This window comes from Pteropus medius, unplaced genomic scaffold (genome assembly GCF_902729225.1).
Source record: "Pteropus medius unplaced genomic scaffold, Ma_sr-lr_union100, whole genome shotgun sequence".
Lineage (NCBI taxonomy): Eukaryota > Metazoa > Chordata > Mammalia > Chiroptera > Pteropodidae > Pteropus > Pteropus medius.
The window spans coordinates 37,632,333-37,655,686 of record NW_024340849.1 but is presented as its reverse complement, the minus strand read 5'-3'; the positions used below and the strand labels follow the sequence as shown (position 1 = coordinate 37,655,686).

General features: G+C 38.8%; 1 protein-coding gene across 8 annotated transcripts; it reads left to right on the top strand.

Moving 5' to 3' along the window:
* Positions 1-40: 40 nt before the first annotated feature.
* Positions 41-23,173, top strand: CABYR (calcium binding tyrosine phosphorylation regulated). 8 transcript variants are annotated; one of them, XM_039844325.1, is made up of 6 exons: positions 41-119; positions 3,380-3,444; positions 7,137-7,309; positions 7,409-7,462; positions 17,734-19,005; positions 21,098-23,173. In XM_039844325.1, the coding sequence occupies exons 3-6, from the start codon at positions 7,162-7,164 to the stop codon at positions 21,694-21,696; spliced, it is 2,073 nt and encodes a 690-aa protein (XP_039700259.1). In that variant the 5' UTR covers positions 41-119; positions 3,380-3,444; positions 7,137-7,161; the 3' UTR covers positions 21,697-23,173. The 8 variants fall into 8 exon arrangements, with proteins under 8 accessions (XP_039700259.1, XP_039700243.1, XP_039700252.1 ...); XM_039844309.1 differs by having other exon boundaries at positions 3,380-4,844; XM_039844318.1 differs by lacking the exon at positions 41-119 and adding an exon at positions 193-2,619.
* Positions 23,174-23,354: the final 181 nt, after the last annotated feature.

The following is a 23,354-nucleotide window of genomic DNA, read 5'->3' as shown; positions in this document are numbered from 1 at the left end:
GCTGAAGTTGTGTCATCAAAAAATATTTATCTCTAGATTTTCTACAAAATGTTTCCAAGTGACAAGCCCTTTTTCTTTGAAAGTCAACCAAGTAGAAGCAAATAGTTTTATAACCAAAGGTATAACTGTTTTACTAATTTATTAGAAAGCCTAATCTATAGACTAGATAAATAATGATTACGTTTTAAGAGTTTCCCGCTGTGAAATTGTGTAATAACCAACTTTTGAGAATCTTTTAAACATATTACTTGAAAAGATCATTCTTGAAAGAACAGATTTTTTTGCCTCAAATATTTGCTAATGAAGAATTTGCTGGACTGTCTTTTGTTAGGATTTAATAATTTTCCCCTTAGCTCAGTTTATGTGATATTATAAAAAGAGCTCAAAGTTATTTTTAATCCTCCGTTGCTAATTTTTATTGTCATTTAATTTACCTCTTTGTCCATACTGCACACCTGTGGTTTTAAAGAATCAAAATACCTCAGTCACTTAAGAATTTCTACCATAATTGTATGACTAATGTGGCTCAATCTTAAAATTGGATTTTTAAAAAAATTATATTGAGCTAAAGAGTATCACCTTGGGGTGTCATTTGTTTACATATCCTTTTAGCTGAAGGACAGCCTCATCCAATTATAATTCTTTAATATTTCTTAACAAAACATGGGTGGGAGCAGCTTAAAGTGTTGACAGGTATAATCTACTTAATCTAATTCCTTGACCGAAATGATTATTCTTTACTGATTTTGGTTAAACTATCTTCATATTTCCCCACTTACAAAGCCAAAATGTTTATTCACATTGACTTTCTTTCTGGTGTGAATCATGCATAGATTTTAGATAGTAGCCAGAAAGGAAAGATTGCTATCTTTCATTTGGGAAATGAGTAGATCTAGAAGCCAAGTAGATGCTTTCTGAAGAGAAAAATTAGTGTCTAAAAATATTGGATGTCTGGTTTCATCCAGGCTGAAGGGAAGAACATTTTGAATCTTTAAAATATAGCTCTTGCCATTTTGTTGTCTTCGCTGTAGTATATGTGAAAAGTCAGGATTGTGGAGCATTTCTGAATCATGAAGTTCTTGTTTCAGAGTTCGAATATTGTTCAAACTTATTCAGTTGAATTTTCAGTCCAAATATTCAAACTTATTATTCAGCATTCAAAGATTACAGTCCAAATATTCAAAGATTACAGTCCAAATATTCAAAGATTACAGTCCAAATATTCAAAGATTACAGTCCAAATATTCAAAGATTTCAGTCCAAATATTCAAACTTGTTATTCAGCATTCAAAGATGTACTTTATAATTTTTTAAGAACCATTCCTGCATTAACCGCTTTAACATTTTTTTATTTCTCCTTCAGGATTTCAAATAAGTTTGTGTTCAGTTCACTTAACTGAATAGACAGCTTTACAACACCATCAAGTAGATTTTCTTTAATAGTCAAAGAACAGGTCTGTTTATAAACTCTTTCCTAGGTTTGGTGCGTAATAGTCCTTGGGGTTTATCTCTCAATATGGCGATAGAGCATGGAGAAGGGGGTAGGTGGTGATACTAAAGATTAACAAAAGTACAGTGTAAGTACACTGTACCATTAGATTACTGAAATCTGAGTACATTTTTCTGAGTTGAGTAATTCTAACAGTTACCTGGCCTGCGTGCCATTACTTATCCAACCTGTGAACTACTGTGATCTGCCTAGAAATTTAGTTTGGTGTAAATTACTCCTTACTCCTTGTTGATGAAGAAAATAATCATATAAGTGGAGCCATTTGCATTTATGTGTGCTCTTTTTGTATTGATATCACTCCTTCCTATTCCCTATTTTGGAAGCTCTCAGATGGATCTTGTAATTTATAAATGTCACATATATTTTTGTATTAGATTGTGCCTATGAAGAGAGAAGTCTCTAATGTATGTCTTATGTACTCTGGACACATAATTTGACACACGTGGAGGCATGGTTTAATAATGATGTATATGCACCTTTGTGGTTAATATATTCAAAATTTTACTTTTATTGGGTTAGATATCTTTATGATTTTAGCACATGATAGTGAAATATTTGAGTAAAGAATTACTTTCAGATGTCACAGAAAATTAGAATAGTTATTGGATATTGTATAAGTCAACTATTTACAGAATTTGCACTTTATATTTCTGCCAACTAAAATGAAAGGACAACGCGTACCTGATTTTTACTTGATTGCTTCATTAAGCAAATTGTGGTGGCAAGTATTTAAATATGACTCTGTACCTGTGAAGATATACATTCACACAGTCATGATGTACTGTTTGGCATTTATATATTTTTAGATCCTGTTGGTGTTATATTTTGTATTTAAAAAAACCCAAAAAACAAAAAAAACCCGTATCATCCCAAGAAGCTCATAGTAGAGGAAGGAGACTTGGAAGATAGGAAGAGGAAATACAGAAAGAAAAGGACAAGGGGAGCAAGAAAATGGAAAGTTGGTCCATTAAAGATGTGCCCTTCAGTAAAGTGTGCAAAAATCCTCAAGTACAGTATAATTGGCTTCCTTGTGAAAACTAGCAACAGGGCTGAGCTCTAGCTCCCAATTGACTTGGGTATAAAATAGAAGCAACACACTTGTAAGCGAGGTGAGCTCTGGTTTATACTTTCTCTTCCCAAAGGCCAGTGACTCTCAAATTTTAGTTTTACAAATTAGTCCTCTCTGAGATTCTGATTTCTGTAAATTCTAGGGAGGGCTTTTAACAAGCTCCTAGGGTGATTTGATGCAAATGGTCTAAATTAGACAAACATTGACCTACATTTTCACCTTTTGGTAAATAGTAAATCTGAGAGAAGGATCTAATACAATTGTGTAGCCAGATTATGCTCAGTCACAGAGTATGTCATGGGGCAGTCGAGGAAATGCTGCTCACCCCTTGGCTTTCTAAACTAGGAGGTTCCTGAACTGAGTTTTGTTTTGTTTAATTTATTTATTCTAAGCTGAGTTTTAAAAAAGAATGCAATCAGGTGAAAATGATGGCTAGAAGGATGTCTCGGGCCTTGTACCCACATGAACAAAGGCACAGAGGTGACAACATGGGTGTTCAGAACCAATCTCTAGAGAGTCAAGTGGAAAGGAAATGGTAAAGTGAGATGGGGGTTATTTGAGGTCACAAAAGAACCTTGGGCTTCTATAGAATAGGACTTTGAGGTGCGGGCAAGGGACAGGGAGCAATGGATAAGAGCAGATTCATATTTTAGTTAGATCTCCAGTGATTAAAAGGGAGGTGAATACAAGGGTAAGAAAATTGTAAAACCACATCAAATCATTAGTTCTAGAAATCAAAGTAGCAAATAGTGGTTTAAAATTTTTTGGTTAAATGTTTTCACTAACAATTTGCATTTCAGAGAGACTTGGACAAAACCGGCATTGGGGAAATGTGGAAAGTAAAGCCTTGCCGCCTGAGTTACAGGTATTCTGCATAGTACTTAACACCTAGTAGGTGTTCAAGATAACCCACCTAGTTAGGCTACACAAGCATAATTGTCTCTAATTCCAAATGACATCATAAATTGTGTCTCTAATGTTTGCACTTGGGGTTTTTCAGTTTCATTATACTTTTGATAGTTAAACATTATAAACCAAAGCATAAGAAATTATGACAGCCTCATTCACCTTCACTTTTATTTACACTACCAAAGTGGTGCCAGGGACAGTGATGGACCAAAAAAAAAAAAAAAAAAAAAAAAACGCTCTGCAGGCCTATCATATCAAAATCTAAAAGAGCATTTCTCCTTTTAAAATATGCTTGTGACAAGAAAGAACTTGTCTGCTCCATAATGGGCACTTGGTAATAACTATTAAATGGATGAATTAATATCCCCAGAAAATGCTGTGTGCAGCATAGATATAGACTTGGAGCTTCAACATTGCTTTTATTGCAAAGTGTTCTAGAAGCCTTAATTTTTCTCTGAATTAAAAAAAGGTTTTTGTCAGATGTGTGCCCTTACATTTAACGGTAGATTTCCAGTGGTTCTTGTTGATTTTTGAACATTTGAAAATCTGTTATAATGAAGGCTGCTTAGCATCTGATAATCATGATTATGGCGTTATTTAATGCCTAGCACAAATATACAAACCTGAATACGTGAAAGGGCAGAAAGTGGGTATTTTAAATGAGCCAATGTTCCTTTAGTTAAAATAACTGATGTGACACACTAATCCTTGACTTGCAACCTGTTGCTGGCGAAGGTGTGGTTTGGGGAGGATAGGTTATGGCTGAGGTACTGCCAAGACTCCAAATATAAGAGAAGCTTCGGGATTAACGCCAAATTTCCACAGGTCAGTTTCTTAAGAGGAAAAGTACTGTGTTGCGTAAAGTTGTTCTCTTTATACTCGTGTTTGCTGTGTACACCGTGGCAGAAATTCTTCTTTGAAAAAGTGACTCGAGAGTAACATTATGGGGGGATGGGTAGTGTGAAAGGGAGAGGAGGTGGCAGCGAGATAGAACTGCCATAAGTTTATTTCTCTTCCAAATCATCTCTTATTTTAGATGGAGCGACCAAAAGCGGAGAGGCTGTCGCCTCGACCCCTGGCGGTTTGGAAACGCCAGTTTCCCTATACCCGTTGGTACTCAGAAAAGATGGAAGCAAAGCCACCCTGGCCCGCGGAATTCCGGCCTTTGTCCCTTTCGGCTCCCTATTGGCTGGGGCTGCTGGAGCTCCGCCTCCTTCCATTGTGGGGGCGGGGTTTTGTGACGTAGTCCTTGACGGTTCCCAGGAGTATAAAAGGCCAGCTGGGCGCGCTGACTCCTTCAGGAGCCGCCGGCAAGGAGTCAGCAAGGAAGCTCTTTAGAACGTAGCCGGAAAGAAGGTGGGGCAGTCCCCCCTGTGCCCCGGAGGCAGTTAGGACGGTTCCTTAAGTGTTGGGGAAGGCGGAGGGCCACAGGAGTAGGAGGGCCGTGGGGAGGGGCTGGCCACACCAGTGAATGTGGCAGCAGCCTGGCCTCTCCTGAAATAGTTGATGCGCGATCGCTCACATTTCACTGCCCTCTCCAAACCAAATGGCAAAACAAGCCCAGGCCCTGCCGTCCCACTGACCCTGGCGTAGGTCTTTAGGATGTGAGTGGTGTGTTCCAGTTACATTTTCTGTCACTCCAAAGCTCCCACTCGCATCCTCAGCCAAAGGCACTGTTTCCCTACGCAAGCGTTTACCCCCTGTGGTAGTGGGTAAATGGAAGTTCACAGTTTGGCGCAGGGGTGCAGGTTGTAAAATTTGTTACTTTTGAAGTACTTTTAAAAGAGATTTGGGGACAATTGTCAAGCGTTCACTTTCCAGCAACTCCTAATGTATTTGGGACTTTACCCGTTTATATATTTATATTGGTGTCACAGTATTTCTCAACGTGCTTAGCAGAATTCCTTACATGGGATTGCATAGTAGGCTGCCCAGCATCCCTGGTCCTGGGGCATTAAATTGCCCCACAGATTCATGAAGTCTGCCAAGGTGTGGAACACTGTCTGGGGTGGGAAAGATTAGGGTCACTGTATGGCTGCTCGCCCCACAATTGGTAGCACCAACTGCTGCCTGCTTGCAGAGAGGGTGTTAGTTCTATCATGGCTACTGGTAAGCCACATTAAAAACATGACCTATCAACCCATATTGGAGTGCAAAGGGTATACTTTTAAAAAAATTATATAATTACAGCCTATGTCCCAGTCTGTGTCCCTTAACGTTTTAGCATGTGGGTCTGCCAAAGCTGCTGGTTTTTAAAAGATGGTTTAATTTAGTAAAGCTTGTTGAATGACACTCTGGTAGTAAGTTTTCATTAAGGGATTCAGTGTACTTATGTTCTCAAAGGGTTTGCTTTGGCCAATCCAGATTCATGTTTTTCCTGACCTTTGGGAAGATGAAATGTGCTTTTAAATATTCAGCATTTTGCTGAGTTGCTTTTTTATTGGAGGTTGGCCACCTGTAAAATTGCTGTAACTAAACTGTCACTTAGACCCATGAAACTCGTTATCCTATTTACTGTAGGAATGATGTTGAGGACATGGTTCATTATATCACACACTATTTTCCTCTATTTGAGGACTCATAGGAGAAATTTTTCCTGGGTCTCAGGGTCCAGAATGGCTGTGATTCTCCTAAGCAATTTTTTTTTTTTAAATCTCAGAAAACCCGAATCATTTATCCAACTGTTTCCTATCTTGTTAGGGCTGCTTGGTAGTTCAGGGGCTGATTTAACACCCCATATCAAAGTGTAGGACCTGTGGGTTGTATTTGAATACTAACCTTACCTGTGGCTTCATCCTAGTTTTTCTACCATAATTTTTCATTTACCACTGGACTGATTTCCTTAAATATTTAATTTTCTTTGCAGGTATTTATGTACTTTAATTTTTTTTTTTTTTTTAGAATGAAACAGAACACATGGACACACAGTTTAGGGTGGCAACCTCTGCAACTCTTGAGAATTACAGGTTCTACTGTGCAGTACCCTTGGTACCACTTAAAATCCAAAAAGGCGGGAGAAGGGAGAGATAGAAAACTAGGGCAGAGGTTAAGGGAAGATATGAGAAAAGAGGTATGCATGGTGGTGAGTGGTATAATACCACATGTAATTTATGCCTATTCTGAGTGTTAAATTTAAAAAATGTATACTTAGATGATCAATGTGTCTAGGGATATATTTAGAAAAATGAGATAAAAAGACATTTTCTTACAGAAACCCTACTTTGTAACTCTACTCGCAGTATATACAGAAAAGCCAGTGCCCCTGTGGTTTAGAAAGATGTTTAGACACAAATAAATCAGCTTAATTTATTTTTCTTGAAATTTTCTTGCACAAAATATTTACTGAATTTTACAGAAACAAGTTTTGTTGGTTTTTTGTTCTTTGTTTTTAATATCCTGGAGTTCCTGGCAGGGCTTTTCCCATGGATTTCTTTAATAGCACCTAAAAAGCTATTGGTAACATGATTTTTTTTAACTACCATCAAGAATTAACCCATTTTACTAAAATAAACACTGAGAGATTAGAACTAAAGCTAATAATTTTAACAGATGTGTCCTCAGAAACTATAGTTAACTCATAAGAAACATTTTGTATAGAAAATTTTAACCACAACCTTTTTTATAAGACTTTGTTTTTCTTCATTTTAGTTGAGATTACAGACATCCTACCAAAATGATTTCTTCAAAGCCCAGACTTGTCGTACCTTATGGCCTCAAGACTCTGCTCGAGGGAATTAGCAGAGCCGTTCTCAAAACCAATCCACAAAACATCACCCAGTTTGCAGCTGTTTATTTTAAAGAACTTATTGTGTTTAGAGAAGGTTTGTTACTGCTTTAGATTATATATTTGTTGCTGTGAAAAAGAAAGTATTTTTAAGTTGGGATTTTTTGTAACTGATTTCCTGTATTTATTCCTTCAGAGAAACCTTCTCTGGATATAAAAGATCTGGTTAAACAATTTCATCAATGCAAAGGTAAGTACCACAAGTGGTAATAATTTAAGAATACCGGTTATAAATTATTGCATCATTAATAGCATATGCTCAAACTAAAGATGCCCACAAATGTTTAGCTAATCATAGCTAATCATACTGTTTATGTTTAAATAGTCAAAATGCTGATGCTTTATTATTATTGAATCAGGTTTTTTTAAATCTGGGGACTAACATTTTGGGAGGATTCTAGATCTTAAAAATGCAAAAATAAGAAACATCTTTTGCAAACCATTTGGTATAATGAGACCTAGAACAGTGTGTGTAAAACTATGACTCAAACCCTTTCCAGTATGCCCTATCTTTAGGGAAGTACAGTGAACTTGAGGAAATTTGGATTTTGTGGTCATACTCAAGTTACAATGAAATACATTACTTAGGAAAGTTGTATAGACACTCTCCTTGGAAGATTTTTACAAAGAGAAGTTTAACCACCACCTTTTTTTTCTCCCCAAGATGATTTAACTGCAGTCCAGGTTGGAGGGCAGGAAATCAATTAGGTGTCACTGACCATCATTTCTGTATGTCTCTATGTAGAGAAGAGATTGTTTTTCATATAGAGTGGTATCCTCCAGGCTCTTTGACACAGGCTCTGTATATCTGCTGATAAAAAAGGTAGTGTTTTATGTGTAAATATTTATCTTATGTGAACACAACAACATGAAATTGAGCAAGCAGAGGAGCAAAGAAAAAGGGGGAGAAATGAGAAAGGCAAAGTTCACATGATGAAAATTTAGGAAGATCACTATATAAGCAAAAGGGTATATATTGGTCAAATCTGAAGGATAGGCATACATGTCTAATAGAATGGTAAGAAAAAACTTCTGGCAGAATTTTGTGAAAAAAATCAAGACTCATGGGTCAGTGTGGGGAAATAACTAAATTTTTGCTACATTGGTTGATCAACAATTTTGGAATGATCATAGAGAAAGGTGAGATCACTGAGTTTCAGCCACTTTTATACTCTGCCACTTTGGTGATGTTAGTAGACAATGACATAGCCAAGATAGGGAGAAATCAGGAGTAAGACCTAGGAATATATAAAAGTCATGAGGGTTTGGACCTGCAGTGAAAGAGACACCCAAAACAGACAGCAAGATTAAAAATAGCAATAGTCAGCATCTGAAGGGGCAGGAGAGTGAATCTCCATGGTTTAGGAATATTTTATTGCCTCGTCGGGCTCCTTCTCTGCAGGGTCCTGATGGCATTCTCAGCTTACCACAGGAAACAGGTCCAAGATTTGCTTACCACCAGCAGGGTATACAGACAAGTGCTAGAACATTGACCCTCCCCTTCTCCATAAGCCTGGTTTCCCAGGCATTCAAGGTTATTATGCTTTGTACTTGTGTCCTCTATACTAGGAGCTATGTTTGAGAGCTATGCGAGTATGCAGGCTTACTCTATTTGAGAATGGTGATGAAGTCAGTGACTCTTCATGGTGAAAGATAACTAACTGGTAGCCTTTGAGGCTAATTTGTGTACTGTAGAATTTACTCACCATTCAACTTAGCAAGTAGACTAAACTGATGTGGATTTTGGTCCAACTAAGTTAATGTCTTTGAACTCAGGGTTCAAAATTAACATACTGAACTAATGGGGCAGCCATACTTTGAATTGAGGCAAGGCAGGTAGGTGATACTGCTGCTTTTCTTCTCTAGTAACTACAGATATCAAGGAAATTGACATAGTATACAGATAATCCTAAAAGTAGGCTAACAGTATGGCCGTAGAAACAAATTGCTCTTTAGGCAATAGAGTAGACGTGAACATTACTTGTTTAGTTTACCTGGAAGATGGGAAGGTAGTATGAAGGTATGACCAGAAAATACAGAGTTCAGTATTACTGTCTAATATCAGCTGGGCTCATTTGTCTGTCTGCCTTTTATTGTCATCCCAAATGGACAAACAGGATCATTAACTCAGGTCCTATCACAGAGATGGCACGAGCCCACATATATCCAGGAAAGCGTCACTATGTTTATCCACAGATAAACAGGCACCATAAGGTTCCCCCTTGGTATAGGGCATATCCTCCCCTGAGTGACATTCTCCTTCCTTCTCACTGGTTTAATTCCTCGACTGCTATTCTTTTGGGAGCTCTGGGTAAATTTGGCTGCATGGTGGTTCAATATTCAAAAATATGGGTGGCATCTTCATTCTCTAAATGGAACTTATGTGGATCCCAGAATTAAATATGGATGGTGGCATATTCCTTTATTGGTCCCAAGGATTGTAGCTCTTCCAGGCTTTCCATGACTCACAATATTGGGAAAACCATTCTTTGAGGACTAAGTCAGGTGACCTTTATTCTGATCTTTCAGTCTCTTCAGCATGAGGCTATATCCAGCCTAAGGACAGCACCGGGTATTAGAACTCAGTGATGTGGGCAAGAGCTAAATGCTATCCGTAGTGTATTGGTCTTCATTCATCTCCCAGACAGCAGATGCGAGCATGAAAGACGTGTTTCATAAGAATGCTCAGTGGGAATGCTGTATCTGCCAAAGTTATTCCCAAACTAGTTAGTTCACTGCCTACTGGCATTACTACCAAGTTGCCCATATGCCTGGAAAGCATGGAGGTAAGTACATCCCTACATGTACCATTTGTGTTATTGAACACTTCATCCTGGGCTTTTCCTTAGAAGGGGCCTCATTTTTGGTAGGCCTCACCACAGGGCCAGTAGTGTTTATCTATCTTCCCAGTGCCTTCAAAGTTTTCTGCAGTGAGGTGATGGAGGAGGGTGGGGGGAAACATGTGGGAACAGACTTTTCTCACTTTTCTGTTCTCTCACATCTTTCCCATTTTTCCAGAGCCTAGAATCTTTAAGCTGGTCCTTACAATGATGTAAGCCTTCATTGTGGCATTTTACCCACACGTGTCCATTTCTAAGGCAACTTATGCTATGAAACACATTCTTAGATCCTCTTTCTGCAATTTGATTAAACAGACCTCACTACCATATGAATCAAAGAAAGTTCTCCCATTTCTTGATCTTCTCAGGAGAGTTTCATTATTCAAATGAAACATTAATTGGGATATTTTAGGCAAAAGAATTGTCTTTCAAGTTCCACCACTTAGTATATGCTAGGAAAAGGCGGCAATGGAATTAATTGAGTAGCTGTTTTGTCCTAGGCACTTAAAATACATTTCCTTTATTAAGACAACTTTATAAGGTAGGTGACATCACTGCAATTTGACTCAAGAACTCAAGAGAAATCTGATGCTTGGGAGTGGTTAAAAAACTTGCAATCTTCTAAATATTAAATAATTGGTAGAGTTGGGTAGGAAGCTTAGATCTTCCTAGTAACATGACTCATGCTCTTTCCACAATAGTTAGTAACATGCTAGGCTTTTGCTGGAAAAACCTTAAATTCTTGAACTGAAAGAGTAAAGGGAAAGGAGTATCAGCTCCCTTTCCTCTCATTATCTCCCACTGTTTTACTTCTTCTTCATGTCGGCTTCTTATGTGGAACCTGTAGCCCAGATTGTGCTAATTCTCATCTTTTCACCACTCAGTGAAAAGGGCAGCGGTTTCTCTTCAGAGTAGTAAATGAGATCTCAACAGCACCATCACCTTCCATCCCCCTAAGCCTACTTGAGTCCCGTTTCCAGTGTTTGCTCTGTCTTGGCTTCCAACATAGGTAGGAAATAACCACCTCTTTTGAAGTATCAAGAAGGCCTAGCCCACCTTGATCTCCCACCTGAGTTACCCTGTTGACTTTCCTAATGGATCCTGGACATTCTTGGCTTGGCCACACAGCAATAATTACAGTCATGAACTGCTGCTGATCATCAGGCCCAATTTCAGTTTCTATACAGCACCATAGCTATGCATAGCATAGTTATGCATATCATTAAATATTGCCTTTTTATTCATATTAAATATAATTTTTAGTTTCTTATGCCAAATTCTATTTTTATGCATTATTTTTATAGTTGGTTACATATCCTATTGGCTATACACTCTTGCAAACAAATAAGGAATATATCTACTTCGGGACTGTCTGTACTAAATTTTGTAAAAGTCTGGTAACACTGCACTTTCCTGGGCATGTTTTCAAATAAGGCTATGCTGACTCCCTGAACACAGTGATGGGTAGTATGTCTATAAAAATATTTTCTTTTGAAGTCTACCATTTGCCTAGGCAAGGTTGTTAAGAATTTCATTACCGTGTAAGAATTTCATTAAGTTTAAAAACGGTTTGAATGATCATCTGGCAGTGTTTTTGGGAGAGAGTCTTAGGTCCTTCATGCTATTCCATTCTGGTAAGTTAATCAGTTGGGGAATTGTCTATACTAAAAAGGGCAAATAAATTATTGAGCAATGGTTATATTCAAGAATTAGAGTCAGATTGTTAGACTAGAGACAGAGAAAACAGTGTCAGGATTAGGAGAGGAGAGGCCTACGTGGGAAGCAGACATGGCAAACCAAGAAAGCTAGAACAGGAAACCAGGTTGCCAAGATGAGGTCAGGAACACTAGGAGACAAGAGTCAGTATGTGAAAGAACAACGTCTGCTATCCAGAAACTTTGGTAGGTCCCTATATTTCACAAAATCCAAACTCTTCAGTGTTGTAGGGATACTTTCGAAAAAATATGAAACTAGTGTATAATTATTCCTGTTTGTCCTGTTGCTCTCTACTCACCGAAGCATTCATTTGCCTTAAGGAAAAGGCAAGTAGAACATGGGGCAAGGAAGTTGTTACTCAATACTGAGTTTCAAAAGTTCATAGTAAGAAAGCTAAAACTTTGGAGTTTTGTGGGAACCTGTTTTTGTTAAGATTTTCTTGAAATTTCCAGAGCCGAGTTTTGATTTAAGAGCCAAAGCTACTAGAATCGAGTTTTTACTTTGTGTGAGCCATAGAGGAAGGGGAAAAGGGATAGGATATACAGTCATTTCCTGCTGCAAAGGAAAGGGAAATGGAAAGTCCTTGGCAGTGGGATTGTGGTGCTTGAGTGTGGGTAGCACATGAAGTGTACTAGCAGCTGAGATTGGAACTGGAGACTAGGTAGGTAGGTAGAATCTCTGATTTAATTCCATAAAACCTGAGTAGGAAGCTTGTTTTTTGCTTTCCTGGGTGCTGTCTAGAAGAATGCATACTTCTCAAAGAAGCTGTGTGATTAGCATGGCACTGCATTTAGCAGGACAGATTCTACATTCTGCACCTACACAGTAATTGTCATGATCAAATATTCGGTAAATAATTGTTGAACAGAAGAATTTCATTTGAAGCAACAGATTAGAAATAATGGAGAATCTTTCTTAGATGGGCCTGAGATATTGCTGGTTTCCTGTGACCTGTGTATGGCTTTTAGTATGTCCATATGTGTTTAGATTGTCCCAGAGTGCTGAATAGCAAGGAATCAGCATGGGAAAAAAGTGACGTTTCTCAACCTGCTAGCAGAGAGCTATTGTACATGATGTCCAAGCTAGGAATAAAATAAAAACTGGCCTCAGATGCTAAAGAGGACCAAATTAAGAAGGAGATCTCCCAGGCCCTGAGTGAAATAAGTAAACTGGCCACATTTTCCAGAAAGTAGAACACTCGAGCAGTAAATACAACTGAGTCAGAGGCCAATACCCAGAGCCTAAGCAATATGAGTTATGCCTTTGCCAGAGGTTAACTGAGAGCCAGCAGAAACTGACGACGTGTAGATCAGAGCCAGAGCTTACTCTAGCATTCAAGTGCCCTCTTTAGAAGTCAGAGAACCTTTGATAAAAGAATAATACTCCTAAAGACTGAATAATTAACCAAAAGAGACCTTTAAACTAGAAGAAACAAATATTTTTAACATAGTTTTGCCACTTGGAAATAAGCTTTTTAATACAAACTGAGATCGGCTAGAGAAAGTAATGCTTTCTAACATGTTAAGTCATAGTATATAAATTTTTATCCCTTCACAAGACCATGGCATGTAAAGATTTCTATGGTTTGAATTTATCCTACCTTTGCAATCATCTCATTTCATATCTTCATAGACCTTATGCAACAGACAGTCGACTTGTCATCACCTGAAGTAATTTCAAGTCATCTCATTTTGATTTATGCTACTTCTTCCTTCAGGAGTTCCCTTCCCTCCCCTGTTTACCTTTTAAGTCCTATATATCCTTAAAATCTAATTCATTATTTCATTTAACAAATATTTCAATTCCTACTCATTGCTAGATGCTGTGCTAGGTGTAATTCAGTAGGGAAAGATTTCAGTTTCAGCTATAATGGAGTAGTTAATATTGGACTTACCCTCCTATCGTAAACAATCATAAAACCTGGAGAAATTATATTAAATAAAGTCCTGTGCCTGGATTCTTAGGAGAAGAGAGTCATAGAAATTGAGCCCTACATTCACTCTGGTGGCATTTTTCAAATTCTTGTGCAGGGAAATAGAGTCCAAGCAGAGAGTGGAAGTTTCTCTGGGAAGAGGAAATAGAAGCAGAGTTTCTGCAGGGCTACTCATGTGGTTGGATTTTGGGCAACAAAGTACCACAGATGAGGCATTTGCAAAGAGGGATCCCCCAAAATTGCAAAAATATTTCTTTTTGGCCTACTCCTAAGCTGTTCATGTGGAGTAAGGCTTGAGGAGGCTTAGCAGAGAAGAGCTATTGGGAGATTAAAAGCTAAGCAGGGATTTCAGAAGTGGTATGCTGTTGGGGAGGCTTTGGAGTTTGGGCCCAGCCAAAATAAAGACTTAAGAAAACTTGGCAATTCAGTTGAGAACCCAGGAAGGTCATACCCTAGGAACAAAGTGTCCTAGAAGAACAAAGATGAAATAACCACTTTAACAAAATCTAAAATCATGTTTCAGAAGGATGAGATTTACCATTATTAAAGCAAGAGCAACACCAAATCAGAACCTATACAGTATGTCATTTGTAATTTCCAGCATACAATTAAAAATTACTATACATTCAAAGAAGCAGAAGGAAGTGACTAATAATCAAGAAATAAAGCATACTCATTAGAAGCAGACCCAAAGAAGGTCCAAATATTATAATTACTACATGACAACTGAAAATAACTATGATTAATATGTTTTGAAAAGATGGAAAAATGGATGAAAAAGACAAAGAACTTCAACAGAGATAGAATCTAAAAATAAATAAATGGTCATTCCATAACAGCTAACTAAAAACTTATTGGATGGCATCACTAGCAGAAGACAATTAGAAAACTAAAAAATAGGGCAATAGAAAATATCCAAATTGAAGTAAAGAGAAAAACAACATGACAGTGTAAGAGACATACATGGGACATGATCAAAAGGACTAATGTGTAATTGGAGGAGTTACATGAGGAGAATAGAGAATAAATGGGAAAGTATTTTTTGAAAAAATAATGGCTTAGAATTGGCCCAGTCTAATTGAAAGGTATCAAAAGTTTGGTGAACCCACAGTAGGATAAATATGAAGAAAACCACACTTTGATACATCATGGTCAAATTGCTGAAAAAGATAAAGACAAAATCATGAAAACAGGCAAGATAAAAAGGCATATTACTTTTAGGAGAATAATAAGACAAATACCTGATTTCTTAACAAAACCATAACAGCCAAAAGATAATGGAATGACATCTCTAAAGTACCGAAAGCAAAAACTGCCAACCTAGAATATACCTAGTAATTATAGTCTTTAAAAAATGAAAGCAAAATAGACATTCTCTGACAGACATGCTAAGAGAATCCATTCTCATCAGACCTGCTTTACAAGAAATACCTTTAAAGACGTTTATAAGCAAACAAGGAATAAAATGGAACTTCCTAAATCTAATAATGTGTATGCATAAAAAACCTTATAGCTAACATACTTAGTGGTGAATACTGAATACTTTCCCCTCAGATTGGAACCAGGACAGAGATATCTAATATCAACTTTCTGTTCAACAGTGCACTGTAGATTCTAGTCAGTACAATAAGGCAAACAGAAACAAAAGAGAAAAAAAGTGTACATATTGGGAAGGAAGAAGTAAAACTATTCACCGAACATGATTCTGATGTAGGAAATTCAAAAGCATCGTCTTGAAAACCAGCCTTATACCACAGAGAGGGTGTATGGGACATAGCACAAATTTTTCTAGACAGTAAGTTTAAAAAAGTACAATGTATTATCTAATCTTCAAATAATGAATTCAACAAATGCCCAATGAGAAAATGTATATTACTGAATTCACCAAATAAAAACAGACATAGTATTTAAAAAGCGGCATGTACCATAACCCCCCTTTCATGTTTCTTTACTGCTTCTAATTATGCCATGTATCAGGGAAGTGTTCAGCTGCAAGTAACAGAAAACCAATTAACTATGACTTAGAAAACAAGGTATCTGGAAGTGGTGTTCATTCTGCTGCCAATGTTATAATAAAAAAGCACCAATTATCTAGGCTGTCATTCTTAGCGTATTTTACTTGGCCCCTCATGCCACTGAGCTAGGCACTGTGTCCACATTTAAGTCAGGAAGGAAGAGAAAGTGGCACCAGTGACACTCGTTCCCTTCATTAAGAAAGGAAACTCTTTCTGAGAAGCCTGAGACTTCCACTCTGTCTCACTGGACAAGGGAGTCTGGTAAAGTTTCTAATAAAGGAAATCGGAATGGACAGGGCTGGTTTTGACCTGTATTTTTCCACAGGGGGCTCTCTGGCATCCTGGATGGGGCAATTGTGAGGGGCCCCTTCCACACCTGTCCCTTCTCTTTTTCAAAGAGTAACAAAATAAAGCCATTGTATCCCATACATATTTTAGTTACTACACCCACCACTGTCAACATATTTTGTGATTTGGCTTTCCCTTGTTATAATTGCAATAGTTTTGCAGCGTTCTGTATCTTAAGTGTAAGGCCAGACTTATTTAAATAAAGTTTCCTCCAGCCAGATTATTTTCTTCCTCTGAATGTCCATAGATCTTTAATAGAACCATTTAGATACTTAATACTTTTAGGTACTTAATACTTTTTTTTTTAACCTATATTTCTATTACCTACCTTATCTCCCCTACTGAACATTAGCTTTATGAGATTTCATCTTAATGTTTATATCCTCAACAGTGACCTAGTACAGTGGCTTACACACAGCACAAGCACCCAGTCAAGTGCATTAGTGGATAAAGGACTTTGTGCGTGGGGAAGTCCCGAAACGGAGAATGGTTAGAAAAATGAGGTATTGTTCTAAGCAGAGGGAGGCAAGAGTGGATGTAGCTTTTTTTCCTTCCTGCACATTTTTGGTGTGTTAATCCATGTCCAGAACTTGACACCTGACTTGAGTTTACAAGAAATTAGCAGCTGTGGAAGGAGCCACTGTAAAACTCTGTTCTTTAGGAAGCACCCGAACCTATGAAAACGTCCTGAAAGTTTTGACTTGAAGCAAACACATTATTGTAAAGCAAATTCTACTTTTCCTGCAGATTTCATTACATTAGGGAGATGCTTCCCTGAGAGAAAATCCTCAGTAAAGCAAGCAGGTATGAAAACGTTAGATGAGGAACAACCAAGGTGGTTACACAAATGTGTGGGTGACAAGCAGAAAATGATTTTTCTAGCTCTAGGAGTTTCTAAATGTCACCAGCTGGCTTGAACCTCCCAGGCTGTCCAAAGACTTTCCTCATGCCTGAGGATTCATTCACTCAGACCCTACTTTTGGATCCAGAGATCTCTTTTTCTGCTCCTCTTGGCTGGTACAGTAGGACCAGTAGGCTGCATTATCACACCTTGCTACCATTTTAGGTTGGAATATATGACATGTGCTAATGTAATAATACCCTCTAGTCCTCTAGTTTTCCAATTCATTAAGACTTTATATACCAATTTCCTTAAATTGAGGAATGCCTTTATTAATATAACAGCATGTTTCATTACTGTTATACCAGCTAAAGATTAGGTATTTATTAGCCAGATAGAAGTCTTTTTTTCTTCTTCTTCTTCTTCTTTAGTTGTGTGCCAAAGTTTGGATCGGTAGCTTTTTCCATGGAGATTTTCGGCTTCCTTATTTCTAGGCAGTCAGAATCTTTCCTCTGATGAAAGTGGTATCTGATCATTAGTTGTCTCTGTGCTACTTGGAGTCAGTTATTTCTAAGATGAACTGAGGTGTGTTTTGATGGCACAGGACAGGAAAGTTTCTTTACCCACACTAAATCACAGATGTTGGAAAATAAAACTCTTTTGTACTTGTATATATATTGACATTTGAATGCTCAGCCCATTGCTGCTTTCTTTAAAATTCTTCATTTGGGAAATATATACTTATTAATCATCTGGCTGTTATTTTAGTTGAGAAGTGGTCAGAAGGAACGACACAAGAGAAGAAACCAGAATATGTAAAAGAATCAGGAGAAACATCTACAGTTTCCCAAGAACCTACACGGATGGAAAAATCTACAGACACAGAGGAGGACAATATAGCTGGACCACAGTTTAGCAACAAAACCACTCAGTTCCCATCAGTTCATGCTGAGCTCCCCCAAGAGCCTGAGGCGACAAGTGAAGAAGCAGTTAGTGGTCCTTCAAAGGCATCTACTCCTAAGACTGCTACCCCACCCTCATCACCATGTCCAACAGCTGTCTCACCAGAGGTTGCCTATGTCCCAGCTGACCCAGCTCAGTTTGCTGCTCAGATGTTAGGTAAAGTTTCATCTGTTCATTATGATCAGTCTGACGTTTTAATGGTGGATGTGGCAACAAGTATGCCTGTTTTTTCCAACGAGGTGCTGAGCTCAGAGGCTGCTGAAGATAACATGGTAGCTGCTTCTGTTGCGTATTCTGATGAGGGGGTAGCAAGGCAGGTTGTGAGCCAAACATCTGGCCATGTAGACTTGGGTTCTAAACCTAAAGACAATAAGGCTGAACCACCAACGGCTTCCTTACTCCCCTTGCAGGATGAACAAGAACCTCCTGCTCATGATCAAGCTCCTGAGGTCCCTTTGCAGGCTGATACTGAGGTTACATCAGCCATTCGTATATCATCTGTCTATAAAGATGACCCTGTGATTGAAGGAGTTACTTATGTCGAGCTAATGCCAGGACAAATAGTCATCCCTTTACCCGATCAAGCTGCTTCTCTTAAAGAAAATGAGCTGTTACCACCAGTTAGTTCCACACCTACACTCAAGACAGACTCAGGCACATCTGAAAAATCTGTAGATTCTGCAAAATTTGCACAGTTGGAGGATGCAAAACTTAATTCCTCAGTATATGTGGAGGGAGAAGCAACAGTTGTGATCTCTGACACCTTTTTGAAAGGTCCATCTGCACTATCCCTGGATGCAGAGGGCTCTGCCAATGTAGTAGGCTCTGAAAAATCTCTGCACCTTGAAGTGGAGATCGTTGCGATAGTCCCTGAGCAGGAAAAGTCATGGGAAAACTTTGCATCCCAGGAGATGGGGGTCAAACCTGTGCTTTCTGGGGAAGCTACAAAAACTGTGCACTCAGGTACATCTGTAAGATCATCTAGTGGCCCCCCTCCTCCTGGTCCAGAAAGTCTTACTGAACCAGAAATCGAACCAGAATGGGAAGCAGCACCTGAACAAGGTTTGATGAAGCCAGGTAAGAAAATCAGATACTTACAAAGTTAAATATTACATTTCAGGTGACATTTGTATTTCAGGTAACCATCTAGGTAGGCTCTCTGAAGATTTGGTCAGACGTCTTACTTTCAATCGTTTTTTAAAATGCCAAACCTATTTAAAGGCTTTGTTGTATTTGAGATTTTACTTTTATGAGATGAGTGATTTTAAAGTGACATCACCAAAATTAGGTCTAAAAGTTTGGTCATTAGCACTTCTGTGTTATTCTTTTGAACATATGTAGTGAAAAACAGAGCCTTTAGTTAGGTCTGCAATCTGAATACTCCTATTACAAAACTGTCATTAAGAGGTATTGGTATCCAATTTCTCACTTGTGAATGTAAAATCAAACTACAGCAATGCATTTACATAGGTGGTGGCCTTTTAAAAGTGAAAGAAATGGTGGTGTGTTTGACTGTGCTTTCACATGGAGTCAGGAGAGCTCTGCAACCTGGTTTGGGGAGCTGGGTCAAGCACTGATTTCCTGCCTGCGAGCTTCCCGCAGCTGACGGAGCAGCTTCATTGTTGGATGGAGAGGGGACAGGTCAGGATGAAGATCTGTCACACAGGGGAGCAGGGGAGCAGCAGCAGAAAGAACAGTCAGGCACTTGAGCAATGATGGGAACAGCTAAGATGACTGGCTTTCTTCTGTCAGTTCCCCCACAAGTGCCCACATCAAGCTGCTTTTTTTTTGGCTGCTGAACTATCGCCGCTGCTTTCCTGTGACACAGACATGATTTGACCTCCATCTCGATCTAATTATGGCATTTGGTTTGCCCACCCTCCTAGACAAGTGCAGGGGCCTGTCTCCCTTTAGGGGAAGATGGGCCAGGCATGAGCCAACTTCCCCCATCCCTTTTGCAGAAACTCTCTGAACTTTGACTCTTACTAAAGCCAGAATGACAAAGAAATGTTACCAAAGCAGGTGTTTAGAGATCAAATTCTGTCTGGCAGTGTGACAGGGATTCTGTACAGCTGAAAAGGCAGAAGCCAGTGCTGGGAGTGTAACGTGTGAGGCTGGCATCACACTTGTGGCTTAAGCGGCATTTCCATACCAAGTCACTGTTTTCAGGTGCTTAACTATTACCAAGCAAGCATTAAGAGGATATTTAACAAAAATCTGAGGACTTGGCTTGTGCGTATTTTTAAATTAGTTTCAAGGATCAATTGAAAATTTCTGAAACTACTGAAAATACACTAGCTTAATCATGTGCATAGTGTTATCTTTTCTGGGGGAAGATAAGCTGCACCAAGGACAGGTGAACCCAGCACATGTGGGCCAACTTCACCTGTTCCATCAGGGACCTTTTCTCTGCCATCCCATCTTCTAGGACTCAGTTCTCAAAGACAGTACTATCTTTATTAGGCAAGTCAAACTGGATATTATAGAGTCCTTAGTGTACGTAGATGGAGGGTATGTCTAGAACTTTTTTTCTTAAAGAACCGCTATGGGACCAACCAGCCTTTTACTGCCGCCTCGGACCTTTGATTTCAAGCCTTGCCTAAAAGCAGTGCTCTCTGGGGTTCTGAGTCCTAGATTATGTGATGGTTTTGTGTGGTGACAAATTAATGGGAGGTAATGGTACCTGAAGGGCCAAAGAGATTTGACTATGTGATCAAAAGATGATACCTAGTGTGGATTTCTTTCGTAAAGAAAAGAATCACTATGCAGATGAATTAACCCTTTTTTCCAGTGGCTTAACATGCTCAATTAATTTTTTGGTAAAGCTGAAATTGTCGATTTTCCATTTCCTCTCAAGGACCCTGTAGAAGCCATGTCTAAAGTTTAAGTACCTAGAAACAGCAACTTAGAATGAGATTGCTTCTTCAGCCACAACTCTAGTGTCCCTGCCTTGCCTCACAGCACTGTTCTCATTTCCCAACTGTAGAGAATCTCTCCTTTCACATTACCAAACACAATTTACTTAGCCCTCTCTATAGCATGCTTTATGGCACATATTTACTACAGCTGTTTATTTATATGTAAACGAAATTTATAAAGACATTTCTGTGCATAGCGCCTGATACAGAGACCAAACCTCTAATGCCTGCAAATTTTTTTTTTTTTATAGCAATAGCAACAAGCGAAGCAGGACAACCACCACCATATTCTAACATGTGGACCCTTTATTGTCTAACTGATATGAATCAACAAAGTCGCCCATCACCGCCACCTGCACCGGGGCCTTTCCCCCAAGCAACCCTCTATTTATCTAATCCTAAGGATCCACAGTTTCTGCAGCATCCACCGAAAGTTACTTCTCCAACTTATGTGATGATGGACGACAGCAAGAAGACCAGTGCCCCACCTTTTATTTTAGTAGGCTCCAGTGTTCAGGAAGCACAGGATTGGAAACCTCTTCCTGGTCATGCGCTTGTTCCCCAGTCAGACACCTTGAAGAGATATGCTGCAGTCCAAGTACCCATTGCTGTTCCTGCAGACCAGAAATTCCAGAAACAGCCCCCTAACCCCCAGAATGCTAGTCCTCCTACAAGTGGACAGGATGTCCCCAGGCCACAAAGCCCAGTTTTTCTTTCTGTTGCTTTCCCGGTAGAAGATGTAGCCAAAAAAGGTTCAGGATCTGGTGACAAACATACTCCCTTTGGAAGTTATGGTATTGCTGGAGAAATAACCGTGACTACTGCCCATGTTCGCAAAGCAGAAACATAAAACTGGTAGGTAAATTTTCCTACCATAATATGTAGGCCTTAAAACATGAATTTTTAGCATTTTGATTTGTTGACCTGGACACTGAGATATTTTTAAAAAATAAATTGAACTGAGATATGCAGTGAGTTAGGGTATACTCTAATTTGATGAGATTATTGCCTCCAGCTTATCACCAATTACTAATAATGCACAGCAGTGCACTGTACCGTTATGACTCACACCAAGGATCTGGTGCCTAATACATGAACCGATCAACCCAATCACTTTTGAACACCTGGTTCTGTGTCTAGCCCCCTGGAAAATGCTAAAAGGGGATGGATTTGAAAAGTCTTATGTGGGAATTTACAATCTAGTTGGCATATTGAAGGGGTAGGGAGGAGCAAAGACAAAAGAGCTGGGAACAACTGGAGAGCAAGGTAAGAGATTATATATGGAATACCCAATAAATGGTAGTAAGAGTTTACTCCCTCTTAGAGTGAATATAGTAGAATGGATTGGAAACACATTAGAGCTAAAGAGACAACTGGAATTAATCACAGATATGAATTTTATCACTCATTTAAAAGTTTTTCATTCATCCGGTACTTGATGCCAGGTACTGTGCTAGCTAGCCCCTTGTCCCCCACGTGTTTACAGGACAGTGAGCAAAACATGAACTGTATACCTTAGTGGAGGAGATGGACAAAAAATTACAATGTGTTAAGGATTATGAAGAAAACAAACATGGTACTGATGCCAGCCCGCCTTTAAGCCCAGAGTATGAAAGCAGCCGGCCTTGCCAAGAGCCCCAGAGTTCTAGGGCAGGAAAGAACATGGGGGCTGGAGGTACTGCAAGTGGGAGGTAGGGGAGGGTACATAAGAGGAAACTGGAGACGTGAAGAGAAGACCATAATTCAGGGTCTCTGCATACCAAGGAGAAAGATTTGGATTGAAAGTTCAATGAGAAACCAGAAAAATGATAGATCCTCTGGCTGCTACGTGGGAAAGGATGGGACGTCAGGAGGAGGTCATTAGAGGAAGTAGGGAGACTAGCTAAGAGTATATAATACAAGTGTTATACCTACACACCAAGGAATTCGGTTACTTAGAACAACTGGTGGGAATTGGTTCAAGTATCACAGTGACTATATTTATGGTGACAATTCTCAGTCATCAAAATATCTTAAGGCGATGGGCATTTACTTATTCCCTTTTTGGACTTATAGTAGAACGGATAAAATGGCTGTTTTCAGCATGAAATGCTAGGATACCTTACTGCAAATGCACAAGTAACTGATTAGATTCATTATTGCTTAGTGACAGGAGGGGAGACCTTGCATTTCTAATCTCACTTCACATGTTCAGTTTCATGATTAAATTTAAACAATTCGCTACATTATTCCTAACAGATGCCGAAAATGAGGCTGTTTGAGTCAACGTTCAAGGTGGAGTCTGCCACCAAGCCTAATATATCAATAAACTTCATGCAAGCATAAAACCTTGTATTCTTGCTTATTTTGTAATTCAGGAGGTAGGCAACCAATCAGACAAAAAAGGCCTTAAATCTTTTCAGACTTATGACACAGTAGCATTTTCCAACTCTTGTACACACTGTAAAAAAAATAACCACTCTCTCATTCTAGCTTTTCTAACCAAGAATTACTTGATAATTCTGTTAT

Coding starts and splice junctions, on each gene's coding strand:
- CABYR (XM_039844325.1), top strand. CDS start 7,162: ATGATTTCTTCAAAGCCCAGACTTGTCGTACCTTATGGCCTCAAGACT. Junction 7,310..7,408: donor ACTTATTGTGTTTAGAGAAG/GTTTGTTACTGC, acceptor TTATTCCTTCAG/AGAAACCTTCTCTGGATATA. Junction 19,006..21,097: donor ACAAGGTTTGATGAAGCCAG/GTAAGAAAATCA, acceptor TTTTTTTTATAG/CAATAGCAACAAGCGAAGCA.